At 39.3% G+C, this 24,756-nt stretch overlaps 2 protein-coding genes across 7 annotated transcripts in view; one reads left to right on the forward strand and one right to left on the reverse strand.

The window, feature by feature from the left end:
* The window catches only part of SENP1 (SUMO specific peptidase 1), a 52,751-nt gene extending 35,992 nt beyond the window's left edge, over positions 1-16,759 (reverse strand). Inside the window, exons 1-6 of one of the 5 annotated variants that reach the window (XM_078075936.1) lie at positions 16,491-16,759; positions 12,479-12,526; positions 10,916-11,046; positions 9,088-9,172; positions 8,191-8,232; positions 3,633-3,792 (exon numbers count right to left, since the gene is read on the reverse strand). In XM_078075936.1, the coding sequence (XP_077932062.1) occupies positions 3,633-3,792; positions 8,191-8,232; positions 9,088-9,172; positions 10,916-11,046; positions 12,479-12,526; positions 16,491-16,707 (683 nt within the window). In that variant the 5' untranslated portion in view covers positions 16,708-16,759. Of the gene's footprint in view, positions 1-3,632; positions 3,793-8,190; positions 8,233-9,087; positions 9,173-10,915; positions 11,047-12,478; positions 12,527-15,206; positions 16,394-16,490 lie in introns of those variants that run through there. The other 4 variants (XM_036099323.2, XM_036099326.2, XM_036099325.2 and 1 more) reach the window with 4 other exon arrangements.
* The window catches only part of PFKM (phosphofructokinase, muscle), a 46,328-nt gene continuing 37,426 nt past the window's right edge, over positions 15,855-24,756 (forward strand). The window contains exons 1-2 of one of the 2 annotated variants that reach the window (XM_036099319.2): positions 17,829-17,919; positions 18,543-18,665. In XM_036099319.2, the coding sequence (XP_035955212.1) occupies positions 17,838-17,919; positions 18,543-18,665 (205 nt within the window). In that variant the 5' untranslated portion in view covers positions 17,829-17,837. Of the gene's footprint in view, positions 15,877-17,828; positions 17,920-18,542; positions 18,666-24,756 lie in introns of those variants that run through there. The other variant, XM_036099321.2, reaches the window with a different exon arrangement.

Consider the following 24,756-nt stretch of genomic DNA (forward strand, 5'->3'; position numbering starts at 1 on the left):
GTCTGAGGGATCTAACGTACACTTTCTATTTACTCGCTGCAGTCTCCTCCCACAAGTCCTTTGGAGGGAATTTTAGGATTCAATATGCAAAGATGGATAAAGCTGAAGCCTCTCAATGGAGCTTTTAAACTGAATTTTAAAATTTCCTAAAAAAACCAACAGATGGCTCCCTTCCTTCATTAAAAAATAACCAGAAGGCTTTCTCCTAGGCTACATCACTCTCGGTCAATTCTTCCGGCCTAACTACCTCCTCTGAAGGAGAATTTTGTTTTTGTTTCTTTAAACTATTTGTGCACCCCAAATAATAGAAAAAATTGGCAGGAAAAATACTTTTGTGAACTTAAAACCAAGTCTTATCTCTAAGACTAGATTAATAATTTAAAGTTCTTTCTATCTTTCTATGTGGTCTTTTTTATCTGTTACTGCCCAGCAAGTTATGAGCTACTTGCTCTCAGCATACTGAATTTTCTCTCTCTTTTTTTTTTTTCCTGAGGATGCAGAATAGAGATACACAACCGACTAAGTTGAATTCAATGAAATCAACTCTTTAAATCAGTACATTTGGTCTGGATCCAAATGAAATCAGACTAGGTGTAAAGAAAATAAAAAAGCACTTACATACTCTCTCAAAGGGGGGAAAAAAAAGAAAAATAGAGAGACAAGTCAAGAAACAGACTCTTAATTATACAGAACAAACTAATGGTTACCAGAGAGGAGGTAGAGGTGGGAGAGACAGGTGAAACAGGTGATGGGGATTAAGGAGTGCACTTGTAATGAGCACCGGGGTAGATGTGTGGAAGTGCTGAATCACTATATTGTACACCTGAAACTAATATAACACTGTAAGTTAACTGGAATTAAAATGCAAACTTAAAAAAAAATCACATGCTCTCTAACTCTTCAAATTACAATGGTTTCTATGTGTGTTAGAGTGGGGAAAGAAACAAGGAGTCAGAATTTCAGGAACAGGCTTATTTCCTTAGGATGGGTGGATGCCGCTACAAAAAGAAGGCAAGGGCAGTATAATTTGTCTGGTGAAGATATAATGAATTCCCCACAATGCCTTTTGCACTGATGCTTCCTAGAGTGTGTGTGTTTAATGCAAAAGACTTTCTTCTAAACAAAAAACAGTGGGAGGGCATCTTGCAATGCCAGAAAGCAAGGATGCTACCTACAATTAAAGAGGTTGGGCCAGACACAGCAGTGAGCTTGAACGAGTCCTGGTGGCCAAAACTGTGAGAATGTGAACATTAAAAGAATAATGATTGTAGTGGACTGAAACACACTGAATCTGGAATAACACTAAAAAAGAATAGAAAAATTCACCTGAACCACATGAAGTGGCTATTAAAAAAAAAACAAATCTACTTTGAATACTGGTAATGAAAAAGAAAGATCTAATCCTATCTCCTGCCTTCCCAGTAGGAGATGTATTTCAGGGTAACCATACAACCCTACCTAATGAGGAAAAAAAATATCCCCTTCATAGCAGAATAACAATAAGTATGGAAGAAATGGTAACATTGGACAAGTACTATTTCATTAACTCTAATAAAACTATTATCAGGTCAAAGAAGGATAAAAGGCACAAACTTCAAGGATAAAATAAGTCCTGGGGATGTAATGTACAACATGGTGACTATAACTAATAATACTATATTGTATATTTATAAGTTGTTAAGAGAGTAGGTCTTAAAAGTTCTCATCACAAGAAAAAACTATTTTGTAACTATGACGATAGATGTTAACTAGACTTACTGTGACCATTTTGTAATATGTACAAATACTGAATCATCATGTTATATACCTGAAACTAATATAATGTATGTCAATTTCACCTCAATTTAAAAAAATTATCAGGTAAGGATTATCAATGGATATGAGTAACTATTAGGCTGATGTGAAATTGGTCGTTGATATAATGCCAAAGTATCATCATTTAGATTACATTCTAGTCATCACAAGGGGGAAAAAACTAACTGCACAAAAGGACCAGATTGTTCTCTCTCTAATCCAGAGGTCAATCCAGTATCACTAATGAGGAGAACCAGATTTGTAGGTTTTTAATGTGATATAACATAGCACCAGCTTTTATTCAAGACAAAAATCTAGTTTACAAAAACTAGAGCATAGATGACAAAATAATACTATGAGGAAGAAACCTGTCAAGTCCAAAAGGTGGAACATCATGAAGAAAAGGTCATGTCATAAGGAAAAAGGGCTGTTCTAGACTGTAAGAGACTTAAGGGCAATAAACACCCAGAAAATTCATGTAAATGCAGAGAAAACTATCTGAAAAGATATGCACTAGGATATTACAGAGGTGATCTCTCACTGGTGGAAACATGATGTTTTTACTTTTTATTTTTACCTATCTGTATTTTCTGAATCTTTACAAAGCACATGTATTTGTTTCTATAATAATGTTATTTAAAAAAAAATAACAGTATGGCCTTATCGGGTAAAAAAAGCAATTTGCCAAATAATACATATAGAAAATCTTTAAAGAAGACAAAATAGCATTATACATTTCATAGTATACATAGCATACATCTCATGCTACATAGGAGTAAAAAAAAAAAACAAACCCAAGCATAGGGGAATGGTTTGGAAGGAAACACACCAAAGGGAGGGGAATAAGATTGTGAGGAATGGTCAAGGATCTTTAGTTTCATTGGCAACGTTTTAATTTTTACAATGTGAATGCACTAATGAATTCTTGTGTAATTTAAAAATATATTAAGAAGTGGGGAAGACCCCTGGGAGTACTGACACATGTTTCCAGAGTCCATGTGCTAATAATCATAAAATAAAAGCTATCTCATTGGTTTCTATCAACAGCAGAAAGCTTAGCCTTGCCTAAGCAGGAAATTAAATGATCCCACATTCCTAAAATCCATCACCAGAGTAAAATTTAAGAAGTCATAAGTAATATTTAAAAAAAATATATTTTACTAATAAAGTTGCTGAAGGAAAAGTTTCTAAGCCAAACTTCATCTGTCTTTAATGATCAGTATAAGCTTGGTGAGGGAATAGGTAGCACTTACGAAATTGGGCTAAAAAGGAAAAAGAAAACAGTTACAAAGAATTCATAACTCTATTTTCTAAGAGAGGTAGTTTAGGTCTAGTTGACTAAGGCCATGAAGTGCAGAACTTCGTTGGTTTAAGCCAGGTCTCTGCTCATGTGAAAGCCTATAAAATGTACTGATTTCTTTGCTACTGAAGTTGTAGAAATTTAAGATTCATAACAGCCATATTAATCCCAAAATACTCAGATGCACCAAGATTTCCCCTCAAAACTCTCCTCTAATGAGAAACTTGGGCTGTCACCAAAATTCAGCACCAGGTAAATTAAAAGTTGAAAGTTTAAAATGGATTTGTCCATATTTTCACAGTTTAAAATTCAGAAACAATGTTACTCCTTTAAAATGCCGATGTCAAGCTGCTCTCCACAATTCCGGGGCAACAGCTCTTTCTGCCCAAGGGTTCTGTCCCCATGCTTTAATAAAACCACCTTTTTGCACCCCAAAAATAAATAAATAAAATAAAATGCCAATGTCAACAACTATCTCATGGCCATTTTCTCTTGTATCAGAGGAAAGGCTTGTGAACTAGGAGGCCAGAATACCTACCTTGAGGTCTTTCGGGTTTCGAGGTAAAGACTTCGGCTGTTTCTTGATTTTTGTAAAGTTGAACCTGATGCTGGAGTGGAATTTCTCCACTGGCCATTTGCACTCTGGCCAAAGGTTCTTAAATCTCCTGAGCCAAGAAAACTGTCTGAGGAAGGGTTGTCTAAAAGAATAAAAGTTTGAATAATTAGACAAATACTTACAGTAGTTTTCCATATGACTGCAACCATGTCCAACATTGTATTCCAAAGTAATGTGGTAAAGCACCATGTCTCTCATGGAAGAAAGATCCCAGTCTCAACTGCCAGTAAAGTCTGCAGTAAGGGAACTTCTACAAACTATAATTGATTCAGCCATACTAACCTGAAAATTGATGAAGGAGCTGAATCCTGCCACAGCCATGTGCCTTATCTGCATCAATGTGACTCCGTGGTGTCCACCAAAAGTCAACATTTTACCCCAACTATATCTTGCAAGCACTCCCAGGCCTGGGCCTGAAAGAAGGTAGGCCAGACCAGTAAGAAAGCAGGTGGAGGGCCAAGGAGAATTGTAATTCAAATGAACAACAGTTATCGCTTAATAAGCAGCTGGTGTCACTTTCTTATTTTTAATTACCATGTTCACGACTCAGGGGCTCTCTCTAAGAGCAGAGATAACCTCATTGCTGCTTATTCTGGCTGGCTTATGGCAGGAATGACCCATCATATGCATCTGGTTCTGGTATGATAACCTTCGGTCACTTAATGTCATAATCATCAGACATATCAATACTCCCTCCAATGCTTGTTATTGCAATCAGACTAAGGATTATTTATTATTTGAATCTCCTGACTTGTGGCTTACAAACTGGGGTAAGAAAAGTCTCTTGAAATTTCAGCTAGGAATAGAAAAATTTTTTTCCTTTTTTTTTTTTTTAAGTAGGCTCCACACCCAGTGAAGAGCCCAACGCAGGGCTCGAACTCACGAGCCTGAGATCAAGACCTGAGCTGAGATCAAGTATTGGATGCTCAAACAACTGAGTCACCCAGGTGCCCCAGGAATAGAATAATGTCTAAATCCACCTCTCCCTATCAGCAGGATCAAACAATTTAAAACAGCACCTTCAAAATAACTTCAGATGTCAGGTTATGGAACTCTGAGGAGCACCAGTGCAAAAATGAGAATGATAATTCTCTATTTCCTGAATTTTTGCCTAATGCTAACATCATTTTGAAGATCCTCTTTCAAAGCATATCACTATAGAACTCTGCACAATATTATGTTATTTAAAATATTTAATGTGGCTTTTGATACTGTATCCAAAAAATAGGGTAGCTGACAAAAATAAGTTTTGTACTGTGGGGTTTTTTTGTTTGTTTGTTTTTTGTGAGTTTTTTTATCAAGATTATCAGGATTTAGGATAAATAAGACAGGAAAAAAAGCAGCATTCAGGGGTGGTATTAGTACCAGTTGATTCACCACTGAATGAACCTACTCTTAATAATTAAATTTACTCTCAAAATTAATTATAACCTTGTACCTTTGCAATCAGTATCTATGCTTAGCATCTATTACTATTACTACTTTAAGGAGAGAAACATAAGGCTAATAAAAAAAATGAGTAGCATTAAAGGACCAGAACATTTTAATCTTTAAATGCAAAGTAATAACAATAGAAATCTGTCTCTTACGCTTCTTTGCTAAAATATGATTAGGGAATGATCTAACTAGAGATGTCTACTTGAGGAATGTCTACCAAAAATGCAAAATTACCCTGATAAGTGTGAAATTTGAGACCAAGGATAAGCCAAAGTAGCCTCCTCAATGGCATTTCACAAAGGCTTCAGCTTTTAAATGCAAGGGAAGAGCACAGGATCAGGCAGTCCGTTTAACCAGAACAAGGTGGTTCCATCCCCACTCAATGAAAGCAATCAGTAGTCTTCTATTGCTGATGTAATCAAGCAGAGCTAGAGAGGGACCCACATGGGGCTGCAGACACTCTTTTTAGTGATGGTTTAACCTGGTATTCTGTCATCGTTAAGAAATCAGATTGCAAACGCCACAAATAAGGTAACTTACTACGTGTACATACGCACACACAAAACTATAAGGAAATACACCAAAAGTTTAATTTTGGTTGTGTTCCAATAATAGAATGATGGGTATTTTTCTACCTTTCTCTACAAATTTTCTACAAGGATAAGCAATACTTTTATGGACATAATGAAATAAACTTTATATTTTAAAAAAAGTATGTCAGGCAATCACTTACAATGAAAGTAACCATCATCAGTTGCTCCTGTTAACTTTCAGATTTCGTTATTATAAATAGCAGGATGCTTTAAATCATCTACTAAATGCCAGTATGGCAACCTAATTTAACATATTTTCCAAAGATAAGATGTTGATAATGATTCTAAGCATGAGCAAAATCATTTCTTTTCATCTTAATCTACTTTTGTTTAGTGTTTAAAATGTTTTAATTTTCAACTGTGTTAATAAAAGCAAGAGGTCTTGAAGTCTGACCAGCAGTAAGTTACTAAAGTAAAAGAGTTGCATTTTCTCTGCTTTCTAAAAAAGTTTTTTTTAATAGTCTAATCTTAAGTGGATTAAGAAGCAGATTTTTAAAAAACTTGATACAGAGAGGCAGATGCAGTAAAGCAGTAAATGGTAAGCTCCAGACCCTAGATTCTAAAGTTTGGGGCTTTCCCATGTTTGTTTTCACCTTGATGGAAAAGAGAATAGCAAGAGAGGAGACAAACACCAAGACAAAATGAGAAGACTAAGGCAGGTAAACTGGAGACCCCCATCTCGCCCAATCAAGCAATGAAGCTCAAGGTGACTGACTACAGAAATCAATGTGGGGATTATCGGAAAAGAAGACATACAAAGGAGAGAGCAGAGACAAAATTCCGCAGGACTTTCAATCAATTGGAATGGGTGTGGCAAAGGAACGCAGTTAAGAAAAATACACAGTAAAAAGTAGATTTAAATTGAAGACTTTAAGAAAAAAGTATTGAAACCCTTGGCCTTCACAGATTTAAAATTTTGATTGTCAGAGAGCAACCCTGGAGGACTGTGACATGCCATACATTTGTTTGGTCAGGGATGAGATGAAATTTGGTAGAGGCACAAATCTGAATCCTCTGCTTCAGGCTGTAATTTAGAGAATGAATCTAATAGCTCAGCATCCCCATTTCAATATGGCTTTGTTATTCACTGTTGCTATTCGCTATTCATCATCATGTATACAGTAACTGTCATGAAGTAATTTTTTTCCCCTAAAAAATAGCCTTCAAATGAGAGACAAAACTTCAGTGTAACATTCTGATATAGGGATCAACTTATGGTATGATGACAAACATAGGAAAAATGTACCTCTCAAGAGTCATGCAATTGAGTAGAAAGCCAAGAATCTGGTCAAATACCACCATAGTCAAGAACATGAAGATCTGAGATGATCTCGGATATATCCTTTATGAATATCAAAGGTGTAATGAAATTTAAAAGAAAAAAGGCTATATATACAAATGTTTTTAAGTCATATTATTTACAATTGCTAAAAATAGTGAATGTGAAGGAGACCTAAACTATAGAGAAAATAATGAAGCAAATGAAGGAATGGGACCATTATCCTAAATCATAGTCCCCTAGGTCCCACTGCACTTCTGAATTTAAAATTTTTGGAATTTTAGAAAGATAACCTGGGATATACTATGTAACACTTCAAGGTATAATTTGAAGCTACACCCTGTAATCAAACATATTGATATATCTGCAGTGAAATATATAAATACTCATATTTACAGAAATAAATAGAAGAAAAAATATAAATAGCTTCATGTCAGTTCATGTGGGTTTTGCCAAGGAACAAATTCATGTCGGGTCAATCTGGATGCCAAATGAATTATGAAAAGAATTTCTGGTTTTCAGAGCTTTTTGGATTTTGGAATTGCACATAAAGCATTGTGAATGTGCATATCAGTTCCATGGATTATTAGAAATCAACAGAAAAAGGTAGACACCAAGAATAACATGTAAACAGATAGAAAAGTAAAAATTAAAATATTGGGCTAAAAAAGATCTGTATTGAATCATACAATGTGTATCATGTATGTCCACATGGATAAGGCCACAGAGTTGAGTTGTTATGGTCAGCAGATTTTGAGTATGATTTTCTATATATAATTGTTTATTATTAAGCAATTATTTTAAACTAAAAGTAAATATTCTATCCAATGGTAAATCAACAATATGAAATTATAAGCAAGCACAGCCTGAGTTCAAATGGAAATACTAATGATCTCATTTCATTATCCACTCAACTGTCCTTTCCCTAGGATTAATAATGAACTATCCAACTAGATGTCAGGCTCTCTGCTCATCGGAAAGGCCTTTCCAATAATAATGATGGCAGAGTTACTTTCTGAGCCAGTTAACTGATTTTCCTACACAAACTATGCACATACTTTGTGGAGACCATTTCCCATACCACGAGAGGAAATTCAGAGCCCAGGGTAAAGTACCACCCACCTAAATGACATTTAAATATAATATAAATCTAAAAGATCATCATACTAACGTCTTTTTAGGGGACGAGATCTCATCTTGCTGACAAAGAATCCTGAGGAAGCCAAATAACAACAATAATTATTATTTGCATTTCATATTTATTACCTCAATTTATCCTTATAAAAATCCTATTAGGGCAGGTTCAACAGTATTACTAATATTCCCATATTTGTGGGAAGGTAAGGAGACTGAAGCATTAGGAGTGATAAGACATGGGAAGGCACTATAATCTTCCTGGGTCATACTGCCAGGAAGCTAATCAACAAAAACCTCTTAGCTTCCCCAAGACAGAGCCAGAAGATCACTGGAAGTCCTAACCTTAGGAAGGGGGCAGATGGAAAGTCGGGCAGGCCAGGGACTAGGAAGAGCCTAGAGAATGCTGACTTCTGCCATGGATCACAAGCTGAACAGGCAAGCCCTTGAATATGCAAGCATGGCTGTGGCAGGTGCTAGATAGAAACATGTAGTTAACATTTCCTGCCCTGATGGAGGGACAAGCTTGGGTAGAAATAATTTTTCAGGATTCATGGTTTCAAGCAGAACAGAAATAGGCTAACTCTGTGCTTTATATCAATCCAAAACAAATATCCTTTATATCACACACACAGATCTTAAAAAAAAAAAAAAAAAAGTCAAAACCAAAGCTGTACTGCTTTTCACAATGACATAATGAACAAGTAAGAAAATAGATCCCCAAAAAACTTTTCCATTAAATATAATGGTTGAGACTAGGTCGGTAAAGTATTATAGTAACCTCCCCTCCCCCCCACACACAGTGATGTTTTAGTGGAGAAAATACCATTTTGCTTTTGACAATGTTTTCGCTCTAGAGATGGTAAACACACACAATTTGCTAGGAAGAAATCTGAATGGTACAAATGCTGTGACTCCAAGTAATATGTCATACCTGAATAATAATTTGGATTATAAGCTGCACTTCTTGTAGAACATGTATAAGATCGGTCCAAATTTCCTTCCCTGGAAGGTAAAATCTAAACAAAGCAAAAGATTTTTCTTAAATCATATTTTTGACAATAAAATGGAATAAAAATTTATGTTCGGAAAAATGTATCATTAAACAAGGTTATGACATATTTCAGAATTCAGTATAACTATATTTTTATATATTATAAAGAAACTACATACTGATAAGAAAGGAAAACCCACAGGCAATCTGATGACTGAGGCTTCAAGGGGGAAAAACAGGCAAAGTATCTGTTATACAACTTAATTCAAAGGATACTCATTAAAAGGTAAATATGCACACAGTATATCCTGTTCTGAAAGCCAGTTGTATCATTTATCAAAGAGGGTGACAAATGAACCTGGTTTTGAATCTTTTGATAACTTCATACAGAAGTTCTTAATCAGGGGTGGGGCTGCACCCCAGTACCAATCTGGAAATGTGGGACTATATATTCAGTTTCCAAAAATGACTACTGGGGGCAGATGTTACACATATTTAGTGCCCAAGGGCCAAGAATGCTAAACATTCTGCTTTGCTTGGGAGAGATTCACACAGTAAAGAACTGTCTCATCCATATTAGTAATGGCTTTCCTACTGAGAAAGACTGCTTTATTAACAATGTTCTTCAAACCTTAATGTGCAAATAACCCAACTGGAGCTTTTTTTTTCTTTTTTTAAAAAATGTTTTAATTTCAGCATAGCTGACATACAATGTTACACTGGTTTCAGGTGTACAACATAGTGATCCAACTTTTCTATATGTTATGCTATCCTCACCACAAATGTAGCTACCATCTGTCACACTATATTCCCTATGCTGTGCCTTTTATTTCTGTGACTTATTCACTCCATAACTGGAAGCCTGTACCTCCCACTCACCTTCACCCACTTTGCTCCACCTCCCCTCCCCACAACCATCAGTTTGTTCTCTGTATTTACAGATCAAATTCTGTCATTTTGTTTTGTTTTTTAGATTCTACATATTAGTGAAATCGTATGATATTTGTCTTTCAGTCTTATTTCACTTAGCATAATACTCTCTAGGTCTATGCATACTGTCACAAATGACAAGATCTCATCCTTTTTTATGGCTGCATGATATGTGTATATGTATACCACATCTTCCTTACCCATTCTTCTATCAGTGGACGTTTAGGTTGCTTCCATGTTTTGGCTATTGTAAATAATGCTGCAATAAACATAAGGGTGCATATGTCTTTTTGATTTAGTGTTTTCATTTTCTTTGGGTAAGTACCCAGGAGAAAAATTATTGGATCATGTGGTATTTCTATTTATCAGCTGGAAATTTTTAAAACTGTAGATTCTGATTCAGTAGGTCTGGGGTGAAGCCTGGGATTCTGCACTTCTAACAAACTCCCGGGGGATGCTGTTGATACTAGTCCTTTGAGAAATTACATTTTATAGCACAGGGAAATCTCAAAGCTTCTGTATATTTACATATTTCCCCACATTTAATGCTCAGCAATTTTAAGACACTAGTTTAAAAGAACACTGACCTGTGCTTTGGTAGTTGTAATATGCACAGAAATAATAAAAAGTTTTCTAAAAGATATTGTTCTCAAAAAACTCATACACAGCCTAGTTCTTGTCTTAACTTTAATATATCAAAAAGAATTCAAAACACCAGAAATACTGATTCTAAAAAGTTTATATATGTTTATCCTTTTGAGTGTGGCATTTAAATTACATCAGATGAAAACTTAAGCCAAACAAATTCATTAACTAAGGGAAGAAAATTATTCCTAACCTGATGGTCAGAAAATGAAAGCTGGTCCTCTGGAAAACCTGTTTGTGCCAGGAGATGGGTTTTGAATATGGAGTTGTGGTTCACTAAAGTTACTTCTCCAGCATCCATCCTCATCCTATCAGCAATATCATCTGAGGAAAGAATCCGAATTAATTCAGGTCACATAATTCTTCAATAACTACTTTCCTATGAACAAATCATTTCACCTAATAAAAATGATTCCCAAAGAACATCTCTATAGTCAAATAAAACCTCTCGTTCAGAACCATTGGCCAGAAATCTCAAAATGTCATTGTCAAAAAGAAGCCCACATGCAGAAATTGGCTCATTTGGAATTGACTGAGATCATCTATTTACCAAATAGTTCAAAACTTGTGCAAGCATAAAAAAAAGCTTAACTCAAAGTTTTTTTTAAAAAAATGAAATTTTCCCTAAAAAAAACTTTGAATGTTTCAACTATAGAAAAAAATTTAACTATTAAAAAAAAGGGAAAGAAATTTCACCATTCAGAAACAAACACTGTTAACAACTGTTTATTTCCTTTGTCTAACTCAAAAAGGTGCTTTAAAACATAATGTACCCGAACTTTTTTCTGCAAAAAGTATCATTTATTCATCTGGCTCTTAACAGGTATCAGCTCAATTACTGTCATGCTATGGCAGAACCTTACTTTATAACCACCTTTGATAGAGGACGTATCACCACCTTTGAGACCTTTGTTAGTATAAAAGAGCTAGAATAGTAACAGATCAGAGTGATGGAATTCAGTGACTTACAGTGACATCAACAATTAGAGAAAAAGTGAAACAGATGACCAGGGGAGAGAGAAGGTAGACTAAGCAAAAGAAAAAAACAGAAGAGAGAAGACTAACGTGACTTAAAAAGGAGCACATGGAATGTTATAAGATCTAACTGTATAAATAAATTGTTCAACCTATTCCCAGCTGGCTACTAGTCCTGACCTTGTATTGATCCCCTTTATAGACATAAAGAACTATAAATAGTGGAAAATGTTGTAATCACAATTAATTCTCAATGCTACTAGCTAAACGAAATTTAAAATCTACCTTAATCAAATTATTTATCATACAGAAGTTAGTATAACACAGTATGAAAGAATAAGGACTCTGGAACCAGGCTGCCTGAGTTTAAATTCTGGCTCTACCAGTTAAAGTTGTTTCTTAACCTCTGTGCTTCAGTTTCCTTGTTGATATTAGGCACCCGTGTAAGGCAGTTGTAAAAAATGAAATGAATTAATATATTTTAAGTACTCAGAATAGGGCCTGGCACATAATAAATGTCTGCTAGTGTGTATCTGGCTTTTTCAATACAATGAATGAAAAATGCTTCCAAATGATGCTATAAACAATGTCTCAACCAAAAGAAAATTGTCATTATTACATAATTAGGTTGAGATCTCCTTTAAGATTATTATTATTAAGCACAAAGATGCAAATACTGAAAATGTTAAAAAAAAAAAAAAACAAAAACCATTCTTTCGATTCAACTGAACTAATCAGAGTAACTAAAAGGACTGAATTACTGTTTCATAGTCAGACTTACCCATGTCAGGTCCTTTCACATCACTGACTTTAGCAAAGATACAAAGTCCTATAAAAGAAGACAGAAAACAGAAATGTTATGTACTGAAACAGCTCCTTCATATAATTATAGAACAGGAAGCCACTCCAAGTGACATTTGTGTTCTTAGTAGAGAAAAATATAAGGTGGTAAGGAGAGATGACTTGATGGGAAGAGAATAGAAACTAAAACTAGTTGAGGCAATTCTAAACATTTCTGAACCCTGAGCTATATTAAACAGCAATTATGGACTACTCACAGAATCACAGACTATTACAGCAAAAAGTTGGTAGTGCCAACCCTTTGGAGATTAATTTGCATATGGTCATAAAGTTAGTCAGTGACTGCACTGAAATTACAACCAAGAAATCCATTGCTCTATTACCTCATGGTAAACCATTTTATAAACAAGTGATAGATCTTATGGTGGTACCATTAGACTTCTCTTCCATATGTTTTAGTCAGTGGCCAAATATAGCTACTGATATTCTAAGGACAATCAAGAAATACTTCCCAGTTGTACTAAAGTACTTTCTCTCCCGTTACAAACCAAAGCCCCTTTGCCTACACCAAATTATTTTCTCCTCTGATGTATCTAATTTTCCCAGAAAAAGGAATTTAAAAGCCTAACTGCTTGGAACTAGGTTAATAAACATATCCTTGGCACACATGATTCTTGGCAGATCCAAGAGGAGACTAGGGATGGTAACAGTCACACTTACTATATTCATAATATCACGACCATATTTTTAAAAAGATTGAGCACTTCATCAACTTTAGTTTATAATCAACTTTATCAATCCACTTTAGCAATATCAGGGCTTCAATCTACTAAGGAGACTGGATGATGCTATTAGGTACTCCTTATGGTCGCAATGAAGTGCATACACGAAGGAAGCCTGCTTGAGCTCTTCCTGGCATACCTACAGACTAAGCAGAGTAATCATCTGATTACCCAGTCTTGCTGGGGAGGATTCCCAAATAACTTAAGGCTTATATTTAGGCTTTGAGTATGTTTCCAAATGCTCAACTTAACAAAAAGCTGCTATTTGGAAATTCTCCAGGTTATTCTTTCCCCTTCTTCCTTTTTAAATAAAGAAATTCCCTGGGTTCCACATTAAGGGAAAAAATCCTATCAACCAATAAACTAGCAGTGGCTTTTTCACATTTTACTTTTTTAGGCTATTTCATTAAATGTCATCACTAGCCTTTTTTGTTGATTTAAGGAGAATGCCAATTTAAAAGCTTGGTGCCCAGTAGAACAATCCCATGTTGCTTCCTTTGCATTGCTAAGATAGATGTAAAGAGGGAATCAAGAAATCAAAGAATTTTAGAGACTATGTCCAGAAAGGTTAAGTGACTTGCCTGAAATCACATAGATGGGGCAAAGGGAAGATAAAAATCCAGGGTATCCTAACTCCCAAGCAAATGTGCTTTCAACAAACACCACAAAACATGGTATCCTTTAACATATCTTCATTCAAAGATTCATACACTTTGGCAAGATAAAATTCATCTCTTGGGGATGGTCCTGGGGGATCCACAGTTTCATAATTTTAATAATTAAAGCCCCACATTTACATTTTAATACAAATACATTCAGCTTCTTCAGGTGCTTATGTTACTTTCTTTTTGCCATTTGCATTTACATTAGAAGTAGAGATATTTTACTCCAAGATTCAACATGAAATGCTGGATCTGGAAACTTTGATGCCACCAAATTCTTGCAAGCCTAAGAATTTTTTCCTTTTAAGAAAAGTATTCTAGGGGCGCCTGGGTGGCTCAGTTGGTAAGCAACTGCCTTCAGCTCAGGTCATGATCCTGGAGTCCGGGGATTGAATCCCATATCAGGGCTCCCTGCTCAGCAGGGGGTCTGCTTCTCCCTCTTACCCTCCCCCCCCTCATGCTCTCTCTCTCATTCTCTCTCTCTCAAATAAATAAAAATCTTTATTAAAAAAAAGAAAGAAAAGTATTCCAATAACACTTCCTAGTTCACACTGGTCATCAATTTACTAAAAGAATATAAGCTGTTACAGGTATTCAGGTGAAGTCAAGTTAATAGCTGAACACAAAAGTAACAGGAGATCTGAAAGAAAAAAAAAAGATGGCAAAGTCTTGACAGTAACAGAATGTAACAAGTAGAACAAAACATGTATAAGCTTACATGCAAAGAGGTGGTTATAAAAGAGAATGTTTACAGTTACCATGAAGTTACTAGAAAGTATATACCGAGGAGAGGCAATTAGCTTTATCCAGGACCAAATGTGGTTAGAATAATTTTCGATATGAGAAGGGTGTGGAAGTAATCGTGTGAATCCTCCTACTCTGAACTCATATAAATATATATATATCATATATACGATACAGTTTGTAGTGTATCATCACGTATTTGTTTTTGTTTCTCATACTTTTACATGTAATCTCTCCCAATTAGACTCTTAACACCTTAACACTCTAACACCGTAAAACACTAAGCATTCAACTTCTTTAGTACACAAACATTTACTGTGCACCAATTACATATGAGGTACTAGGGATACAAAGATGAGTAACAACTGGTCCCTGCTGCTGAAACGCTGTCTACTGCGGGAAACCAGATCCATCAACAGATACTTATAGCAAGAAATAAAGCTGGTGCATTGGCAGGAGGCGTAGGAGTCAGGTAAAGGAAAGGAAAGACTTTCAAAGCAGTAGTCAAGAGTTACATCACCTTAGCCTGAAGTGGCAGAACCTGTTTTTTAATCCATTTGCTCGCTCCAGATTTAACTCATCAGATGGGTGACATGAAGACCAGGTTTGCAGTCAGGATAATTAATTGGAATCAGGCAAAAATGAATGAGACTTCTCAAAATAAAAACAAAATGAGGCTTCCAAAATTGGGACTAAAGGGAAAACAGGGGATCTCTAATTGGAAGAAGGTCGAGGGCTCATGCTTACGAGATGCTTAAGGCTTCACTGCAACTCTAATTTCAAATTCAATGTAATCCATCTTTCAACACGAGTGCTTAACACAAATTATCTCTACAATGGATAAAGATTCAGGAGATGATGTGATCTACTCCATTCAGAATATCCGATTAGAACAAAGACCCTAAGTAAAATAGGTGGTAGCCTATATAAGGCTTTATATAAACTTCACAAGCATCACCACCACCCCAAATAAGTGTACCAAATGTGAAGTGAAATGACCTTAATAAGGCTGACTTGAAAGTGATAAAGGAGTAAGTTATTGCCAACAAGATAGTGAACACACTGCAGAGGCACCGATAAACAGAAATCACCAAGCTCAAGAGAAGCCGGGCATATATCCAGAGAGACCACGTTAGGGAACAACCAAGAAAGAGACGGTTCAAGGGAATGACCAGGAGGCGATGAGCCAGGTAAGCAAACCGTGGCAGTTTAAGGGGATTTTCATAACCTGGGCAGAAGGGTCCAGCCGTTTCTCTCTGGTGGTGGCACTAGCGTTTTCACAGCTCAGGGAGATACCACAGAGTAAAAGAGTTGGAGAAATGTTTACGTGAGACGCAGAAGTAGTCGAGAAATACCATTCAGGTCTCAAGGAAGTCGGGAGGTGAAGCAGGTGTAACAGAAAGCTGAGCTTCCCGGTGAAAACGGCTTTCCCTTGAGAGAAGACCCTGCCCGGGCGGGAAAGCCCCGAAATCCCAACCGGCCTTTTCCCCACAAGCAGGGCTGGCCGCTGAGACGGGGCCCGTGGTAACGGCAGGGAGACTCCTCTCCCCGGCCCAGGAGAAAGGGGCCTGAAGGACCGGCCTCGGGAAGCCTAACTAACGGCCGCCGGCCAGATCGCGGCCGGTGGAGAGCACGGGGGAGGGGAGGTGGTCCCAGGGGGCGGGGCAGAGGGAAAAGCGCCGTCCCCACAGCCCTCCCCGCTTCCGCCCAGCCCAGCCCAGGCTGCTGGGCCCGGACCGGCACTGCCTCCCGGCCCAGGCTCCCTCCATCCTCACCCCTCCCCCAGCTTCCCGCCGCCACTCACCGAACCGGAACCGGCTGCTATGCGAAGGGGTTTCCGGCCGGGCGCGGAACGCAAAACCGGGGAACCGCCGCGAACCGGAACAGCCTCCACAACACCGGAAGAGCCGCCCGGTGGCTGCGGAGGGGGGGGTGGGGTGGAGCGGGAGGTCAAAGAGCAGAGTTGAGGACCCGGGGAACGCCTGCGCAGTGTGGCCAGGCCTGAGAAGCCCAGGGACCATCTAAGGGTGAAGTCATCGTTTCCCGTTCCCCTTTCAGTTTGGGGTTTCTCTCGTTCCCGTTCTCGTTCTCGGATTACTGTTAGTGTAACCGGTCGTCCTTCGCTTTTTTCTGTTCCCTCGATCCCCTTGCACGCCGTCTTCTGGTTCCGCTCGGCGATTTTTGCTTTCGCTCTGGTTTCCATGGCAGCTTTTCGCTGTGGCCCTCCCTCGGCTGGCGGGAACTTGTGGCCACCTTGACAGATGCAGACCTGAGAGCTGAGTCGAGCTCTGTTTCGTGTATTATTGAGAATCACGGAACGTTGGTGGTTGTAGTGGTTGTGGGAAAGATTTTAGTCCTAACAGTTTGAGGGAAGTGAAGTCATTTCCCAAAGTTATAAAGTGCATGGCAGATCTGGGACTAGGAAACAAGTTTCTTAACTTGCAGTCCTGTGTTCTTTGCATCACATCATGCTTGATTGGCCATTTGGAAAAAGAAAAAAAAAAAAGCATCTTAGGATGAGCTTAGGTTAAACTCCGGAAACATGTAGAACCTTCCAGACTCTGGAGGAGTTTGAAACATGGGCAGAGGTGTGAGGAAAGCTATTGGGGGTCCACCAGAGATGTACTTTTCTGAGTAAAGATAGAAAAGGACCCAAGTGTCGGCCCTCTGAAGAACTAAATGGCCCTGGTGGTGTTCCTGTGACTGAATGGATTAACGAGTAATCTGTGCCCTACTTTTAAAAAGAAAATAGAAGAAATACGTTTGTTAATTCAGACTTTTTGCCAAGTCCTTCAACTTGGCCTCTGGACCCAGGCCCTCTCTAGAAGTCTTGGAGGAAATGCTTCTGAGTAGGCCCTCTAGACCTCAGAAGTCTGAGCTCAGACTTAAAGAAGGGGAGCCTCTGGAGGCCCCAGCCTTTTACCTACTCTGAGGTAAAAAGGAGAATACTTGCTGAATTCAGGAGATCTTGTCCTGTCAAATACATAAAAGTAGATCATTTGTATCCCTTCATATACTAGTATTTTATATTGTCATGTCCTAAGGCCTTTAGTATTGGGCATACCTGATCCATGTCTGTTTTGTCCAACCTAATCATTCCACAGATCTGTTCAAATGGATTAAACTCCATCTCTATTTCTAGGAGACAGCCATGCGTAAAGAGGAATTTCATCTGAAATTTTTCATGTGCGTGATTCAATCTCACGGGGTAGTCAGGCCTCCCCAGCGCACAGGTACCATTGTCTCCTGATCCTACTCCAGTGACAGATGGGTTCTCTTGCAGGGAGTTTCAGTATGGGATGTGAAACTTACTAGTCTAAATGTAGGTGTTAGGGGCCAACTGACTTTATTCCCTCCCCAGTATAGTAAAATATTTGTCTCTGAGTCATGTCTCTTCCTTGTACAAGTATCAGGTGAGATTTTGGTCTCACGTGTGGGAATAGGCCCAGGCAGATACAAAGGACGGACCAGGGAGTTGAGGAAGGACAAGATTTATAGCACATGACCTGGTAGTTGATTTCTCTGTGCTTTGTGAATCCCTTTCTGGGCTCATCTGTCCGAGTCCTTGTTATGACTGTAATTGACACTAAAACCTGTAAGATAGAGTCCCAGAGAGAAATGACTTTCTATTCTACCACAGTCTCAAAGTAGCTAGTTACATGTTCTGCTTGGAATAGAACCTTTTTTTTAGGGTAAGATAGTTGTTGAGAAAAGTCATGACTTCTCTAATTTTTCACTGGATTATGGGGGAAAAGGCCCTGGACAGCTAAGAGTTACAGAGGAAATGAAAGAGAATAAGTAGCACTCCTTTCCCTGAATCCCACCTTGAGGGTAACCTAGAGATATTGCTTCTCAGCTGGGGAAGCTTCAACTTCCAGCATGCTCATACAAAAGCCACCACCTGAGATAGACAACCTGAAGTCTCCACCTGCTATGGATGATCCAGGCACCATGGAAGGCATACCTATTTTGAAAAATGGTGAGGCATGTGGTTAAACAAGGGGGTGGGGAGAGGTGGAAAGGAGTATTGGGAAATGAAGTTTATGCATACATTATAAATTAGGATACAACTACGAAATTTGAATTAAGACACAGGGAGAAAATGTGTGTGTGTGTGTGGTGGGGGAGACATTGAGAGTAAGTAGATCATCTGGGAAACTACAAAGAGGGACAGTACTGTCTATGAAGAACAGCTTGATTTAATCAATAGTGATTCAGTTGGCTTCCTCATGCCTATAAGGCACTAATCTACTTTATCCTATTTTTTTAAATGCTGAGTTTTTATTTTTTATTTTATTTATTTGAGAGAGAGAGTGAGAGAGAGAGAGAGCACAAGAGGGGGTAGGGTCAGAGGGAGAAGCAGACTCCCCGCTGAGCGGGACTCGATCCTGGGACTCCAGGATCATGACCTGAGCCGAAGGCAGTCGCTTAACCAACTGAGCCCCCCAGGCACCCTAGTTTATCCTATTATCAACAACCTGGATATGTAAAAATATGAAACTCAAAAAATGGGTTACATAAAGGAGCTTTATATTACAAAGTGATTCTAAATATTGTAAAAAATATTCATCTTAGGGATCCATTTAATAACAAATTTATATATATTTAAGTAGCATTTAACTCATAAACAATTTATATGAAACGTCAGAAACATCTCTGTTTCCTCTCAACTGAAATACATCTATATTGGAGTCAGTTCACTGCAAACATTTATTGAGTTCCCACCATGTGCCCAATAATATACTGGAAATAATAGAGACATTGTAAAAATTATGTATAAAGACATAACCTTGTCATTCTTCTAATAGTTTACAGAAAATGATTTATTGAGTCCAACTTATGTTTGAGGAAGAACTTCAAGTTTAAAGTGGTCTTCCTCAAGACGTTAACAAGTTCATTGGAGTAATCAGTCTCAGCACCTGTGAAATATATAGCAGTACTTACTCATTTTTTTCTTTTTTTCTTTTTATTTATTTTTTTAAAGATTTTATTTATTTATTTGAGAGAGAGAGAATGAGAGACAGAGAGCACGAGAGGGAAGAGGGTCAGAGGGAGAAGCAGACTCCCCGCCAAGCAGGGAGCCCGATGCGGGACTCGATCCAGGGACTCCAGGATCACGACCTGAGCCGAAGGCAGTCGCTTAACCAACTAAGCCACCTAGGCGCCCCCATTTTTTTCTTTTTTTAAAGATTTTATTTTTATTTATTTGAGACAGAGAGCACAAGCAAGAGGGAGGACAGAGGGAGAGGGAGAAGCAGACTCCCCCTGAGCAGGGAGCCCCAAGTGGAGTCCTGGGATCATGACTAGAGCCAAAGGCAGATGCTTAACTGACTGAGCCACCCAGGTGCCCCTCATTAATTTTTTCGAACCATTACTATTCAAAGTCATTGCACTGGGCTCAATAGATGAGAGAATGAGCTAGACACTTTCCCTTTCTCCCAGGAGCCTGTGATCAAGAAGGGAGATAACATGAGACAGCGTGTAAGCGAAGAGCTTGATAACTTTGGTTCAAGATGTTGAATTTCCAAAGAGGATGCCATAGAGAGGTAGGGAAGGGAGGGAGCAGTGGACCGCTTAGGCAGAGTTTCCCTCTGGCAGGGCACTATGCAGGCAGGCACCATGGCTAAGTCCTAAGCTTTGAAATGCACAAACTATAACTTAATTCAGTCTCATTTTAGTGAACCTAGAGTTAACCATACTCACAGGAAAATGGTTTATACACAAGGATACGAACTTATTAAGATGTTGGAGCAACATATGTCTGTATATGACAACTGTGCGTGGTCTGTGTCCCTTTTATCAGACCTGCTTTGCCCATTCATAAATAGCTGCTAGGTACAAGAAGTAAGTCCAGCTGGTGGCCCTGTCCTCCACTTCCTTGACTTTGTATAGATTATTTCTTATTTGCCTTTATCTTCCCTGCTTTTCCCTTTCTCATTTTGCTCTATACCTAAAACTCAGGTCACTGCAGACCCCCTTAGCTCTGATGATCCATTTGGAGCCGCTTCTGTGGTTTGAACTCAGCATTATCCCACAAACAAAATTCTGATGTTAACTTGTGCCTTTAAACACTGAGGCCTCAGGTGAGAGCTACAGTGAACCCTTCCAGCTTTCTCCTTAGAGATGGAGAATCAAATGTCTTCCCAATTAGCCCCAATGGGACCTCTGTTCCTTCTTTTCTGACTCTCTCCCTGCCTGCTTTCTATCGTCTTTCCTTCCTTTTTTCCTTCCTCCTTTTCTTCCTTCCTCCCCACCTCCCTCCTTTTTATTCCTTCCCAGAAAATTGATTGAACACATACTATGTCAGGCACTGTAGTTGGCAGTGGGAATAGACTAGCAAACAAAACAGGTACATTGCCTACTCTCATCAAGTTTATAGTTCTCTGGGAGTAAGACAGCAATCACATCATCACACACAGATCATTAGAATGATGCTAGTACAGTGAAAATAATACCACATAATCAGAGTGTAATAACAGTGTAAGCGAAGAGCTTGATAACTTTGGTTCAAGATGTTGAATTTCCAAAGAGGATGCCATAGAGAGGTAGGGAAGGGAGGGAGCAGTGGACCGCTTAGGCAGAGTTTCCCTCTGGCAGGGCACTATGCAGGCAGGCACCATGGCTAAGTCCTAAGCTTTGAAATGCACAAACTATAACTTAATTCAGTCTCATTTTAGTGAACCTAGAGTTAACCATACTCACAGGAAAATGGTTTGGAAACCGAGAAGTTGGAAAAACACTTTCCAAGGAAGACCCGAAAGATGCGTATGCCTTAGCCAGGAAAAGGGGAAAGGAGCTTTTTGGAAAAAGGGACTGTAGGATCTGAATTGAGAAGGAGTTTGGCTCATTGGAGGAGCAGAGAAGGCCAGCACAACTCGGGTGAGAGAAGAGTAGCTGGAGATTGAACTGCAAAGATAGTATAAGAGCCAAATCATGCTGGGCCTTCTAGGTCTTCCCACTCCCCAGCTGTGGGAACTCACTGAAGAGTGACAGGATCTGGCTCCTGGGTTGAGGATGACTTGGAGGCGGCAGGAGCAGTTGTGCGCTCTGGTGAAATGGGAAATGCCACCACCTGGCTCCTCTCCACCTAGGGCCTAAGCAAGGAAGTCATGGCATCAAACAGCATGGTTGGCAGAGGTGAGCCAAGAGATACCAATGCCACAGCACCCCAAAACCCTGGCCTGATGTCCCCCTGCTGCTGTCAGCCTGAAGAATTCATAGGGACTCCACATGAGGCTGTGTGTGGACAAGCTGAGCTCTAATCCTAATGGGAAATGGAGCACATTTTGTTTCTAATCTCACACTTGGCGGGGAAGCAGTTGCCGTTAACTATCTTCTCTGACTCCCGCTAAGAGCAGCTTAGAATAGGCCAGCCCTGCCTGTACTGTGACGAGGTAGGCCCCGAGTGTGTGTGTGTGTGTGTGTGTGTTTCTGGCCTATGGAGGATCAGTTCCCAACAGAAGGAAGCCATTTGGTCCTGCACTGGGACACAGCAAAGGAGTGAGTCATGTAGGCCCCTAACCTTTGCAAGGAAAGGTGGTTAGAATTCCTGGAGAGCTGAGAGCGTGAGACAACGACCTCCAGCACAAAGGCTCAGGGGCAACAGTAGCTTTGTGGGCCAGGCTCTGACCCAGCAGATCCAGCCGCCCACTAGACCCAGAACCTCTCCTCTGCACACACCTCTCCTGGCCACTGATGGACAACTGGCCTTGGCAACCCGGGACTCCTGAGATGACTATTTACCAGGCTGCAAATGAGGGAGTGTACCAGGACAGTAGTGTAACCCCCATCTACCCCCTGTGTTACCACTTATCCCTGGAGGTGTAAGACCTTACTACCATATTCCTTCCTTCATTTAGATGATCTGTCACCAGAATTGCCCAGTTCCCAGCACCGTTCTCTTCCTTTGACAGTAGGACTGTCAAAACCACTCACGTCCTGGTTTATGCAGACCAGGATGCAACATTTCTTCAACACTGAATGCAACTGATACATGGAGGTGATTGCTCCCCACAGCCCAAGTTTCTTCCAAGTAGGTGTACTTGTTTTCTGCATTAGAGACAAGGTTTTCCATATATAGATGCCATGTTATAAGTGACCCGAGAGCCTGTACTCTTGTTGAAGGAAAATCAGTGGGAGTTCTGCCTCTGTAAAGATTGTCTTAATCTCAACCTAGTTGCCATTCAACATTGATCTCCTGGTCCCAACCTTCTAGGACAAGCTCCAGAGAATTCAAGTTTTCCTAAAGCTGAAACTCTAAGGGCGCTTCAACTGTCAACTGAATGGGGAAGATCATTGAGTAAGAAAATAGTCTTACAGATGCTCTTCTTTCAATCAAATATGCAAGGATACCAGTAGACCTCTGGAACACTTTTTTCATCTTCCACTGACTAATAGAGATAATCTTATGCATCCCCTTTGACCATCCTAGTCTGGGTGGTCCCTTATCAAACTGCCTCTCAGTCAACCCAGGGAAATGTATTTAAGAGACTAAAGGTATAGTCGTTGGATTATGGACTTACTAACCAGCTAACCCTTTCACATTATGCTTGATGAGGTGTTAGCTGATCTGAAATGGAAGACTCCCAGATTGTCTTACATAATTATTGTCTTCTCTGTTCTGATATCCCCCAAAGCTTACTTCTTTAAGGAAAGAAAATGTTTATCTGGTCCAAACTTGAGACTACATACCTCAGCTGAAGAGTTTGTTTTCCTCTGACTCACTCAAGACTTGAAGGTGGCACCTTCAACCTATAGTAGGGGTCATCTTGTTACCTGTGACCTCTTTCTTGAGCCAGTTTTCCCAAGAACTTGATCCTAATGGGTGAAAATTGGAGCCATCCAAGCCTTCCAAGCATGCTAATTTATTTTTCAAGTGATGGTGGTCTTGGACCTCTACAACTTGCAACAATCATTCCCCAACTTTATTGTGCATCAAAATCACCTGGAGGGCTTGTTAAATCATGTAGTTGAGCCCCCACCCCCAGAGTTTCTGATTTAGTAGGTTCCAGGTAGGACCCAAGAATTTGCATTTCTGACAAGCATCCAGGTGATGCTGACTCTGCTAGACTGGAACTGAGAACCATTGTCTTAAGCTTTATGTCAGAAACATTAATATTAATGGCTAGTGGAGGCTGTTCTGTCTCCAGGGGTCATCCTATCCCAGCCAGAGCTGAAGATGACTCTCCAATGCAGACAGTGGTTTTATGCCCATGTCTAGGGTCTGTCCTTATGGAGCTTCCATTGGAGGAAAACAGATTATATTCAGATAATGACCAGGTGAGATCCAGGAGTTGTGTAGAAGTGAGAGGACCAGATAGATATTTGTTTCAACTCAGAAGTTCATACCTAATTGCTGTATGTGTTTCACACCAACCCACCAAGTCACTGTAGCCCATTTATAACTCTGATTCTAGCCCAGAGGAAATCTTGGTGACCCTCCTTTGTGACACTCCTACCTTGTTCCTGCCTCAGGACCTTTGCATTTGCTATTCTCCCTATCTGAAAGCTCTCCTTCAAAAGGGTAGCTTGGTTTTCTCTCCCATTTATTCAAACCTCCTCCTAGAATGTCATCTCAGCAAGGTTTTTCCAGTCCACCCTGTTTAAGATAGCACCTTTATCACTCTGCTTCTTTGCTCTGCTTTATTTTTCTTCAAACACTTATCACTATTTGACTAATTTGTTTATTTTTTTAAGATTTTATTTATTTGAGAGAGAGAGCAAGAGAGAGCACGAGTTGGGGAGCATGAGCAGGGGAGGGACAGAAGCAGGCTGTGATAATGCCAGGCTCAATCCCTGGGATCATGACCTGAGCCCAAGGCAGATGCTTACTGACTGAGCCACCCAAGCACCCCTTGACTAATTTGTTTAATATCTGCTTTCCTCACTAGAGTGTAAGCTCCATGAGGACAGACAGGTTTTTTTTTTTTTTTCCAACCTGGATCCCCTTGAGTCTAGAACAGTGCCTAACATGTAATAGGTGCTCTGTATTTGTTGGCTGAATATGTGAAACCTATAGTATGCTATTTCCTATTCTCTTGGGTTAGAGTCACACCTGGATGACTGCCATG

Source organism: Halichoerus grypus, chromosome 6 (assembly GCF_964656455.1).
Source record: "Halichoerus grypus chromosome 6, mHalGry1.hap1.1, whole genome shotgun sequence".
Taxonomy (NCBI): Eukaryota; Metazoa; Chordata; class Mammalia; order Carnivora; family Phocidae; genus Halichoerus; species Halichoerus grypus.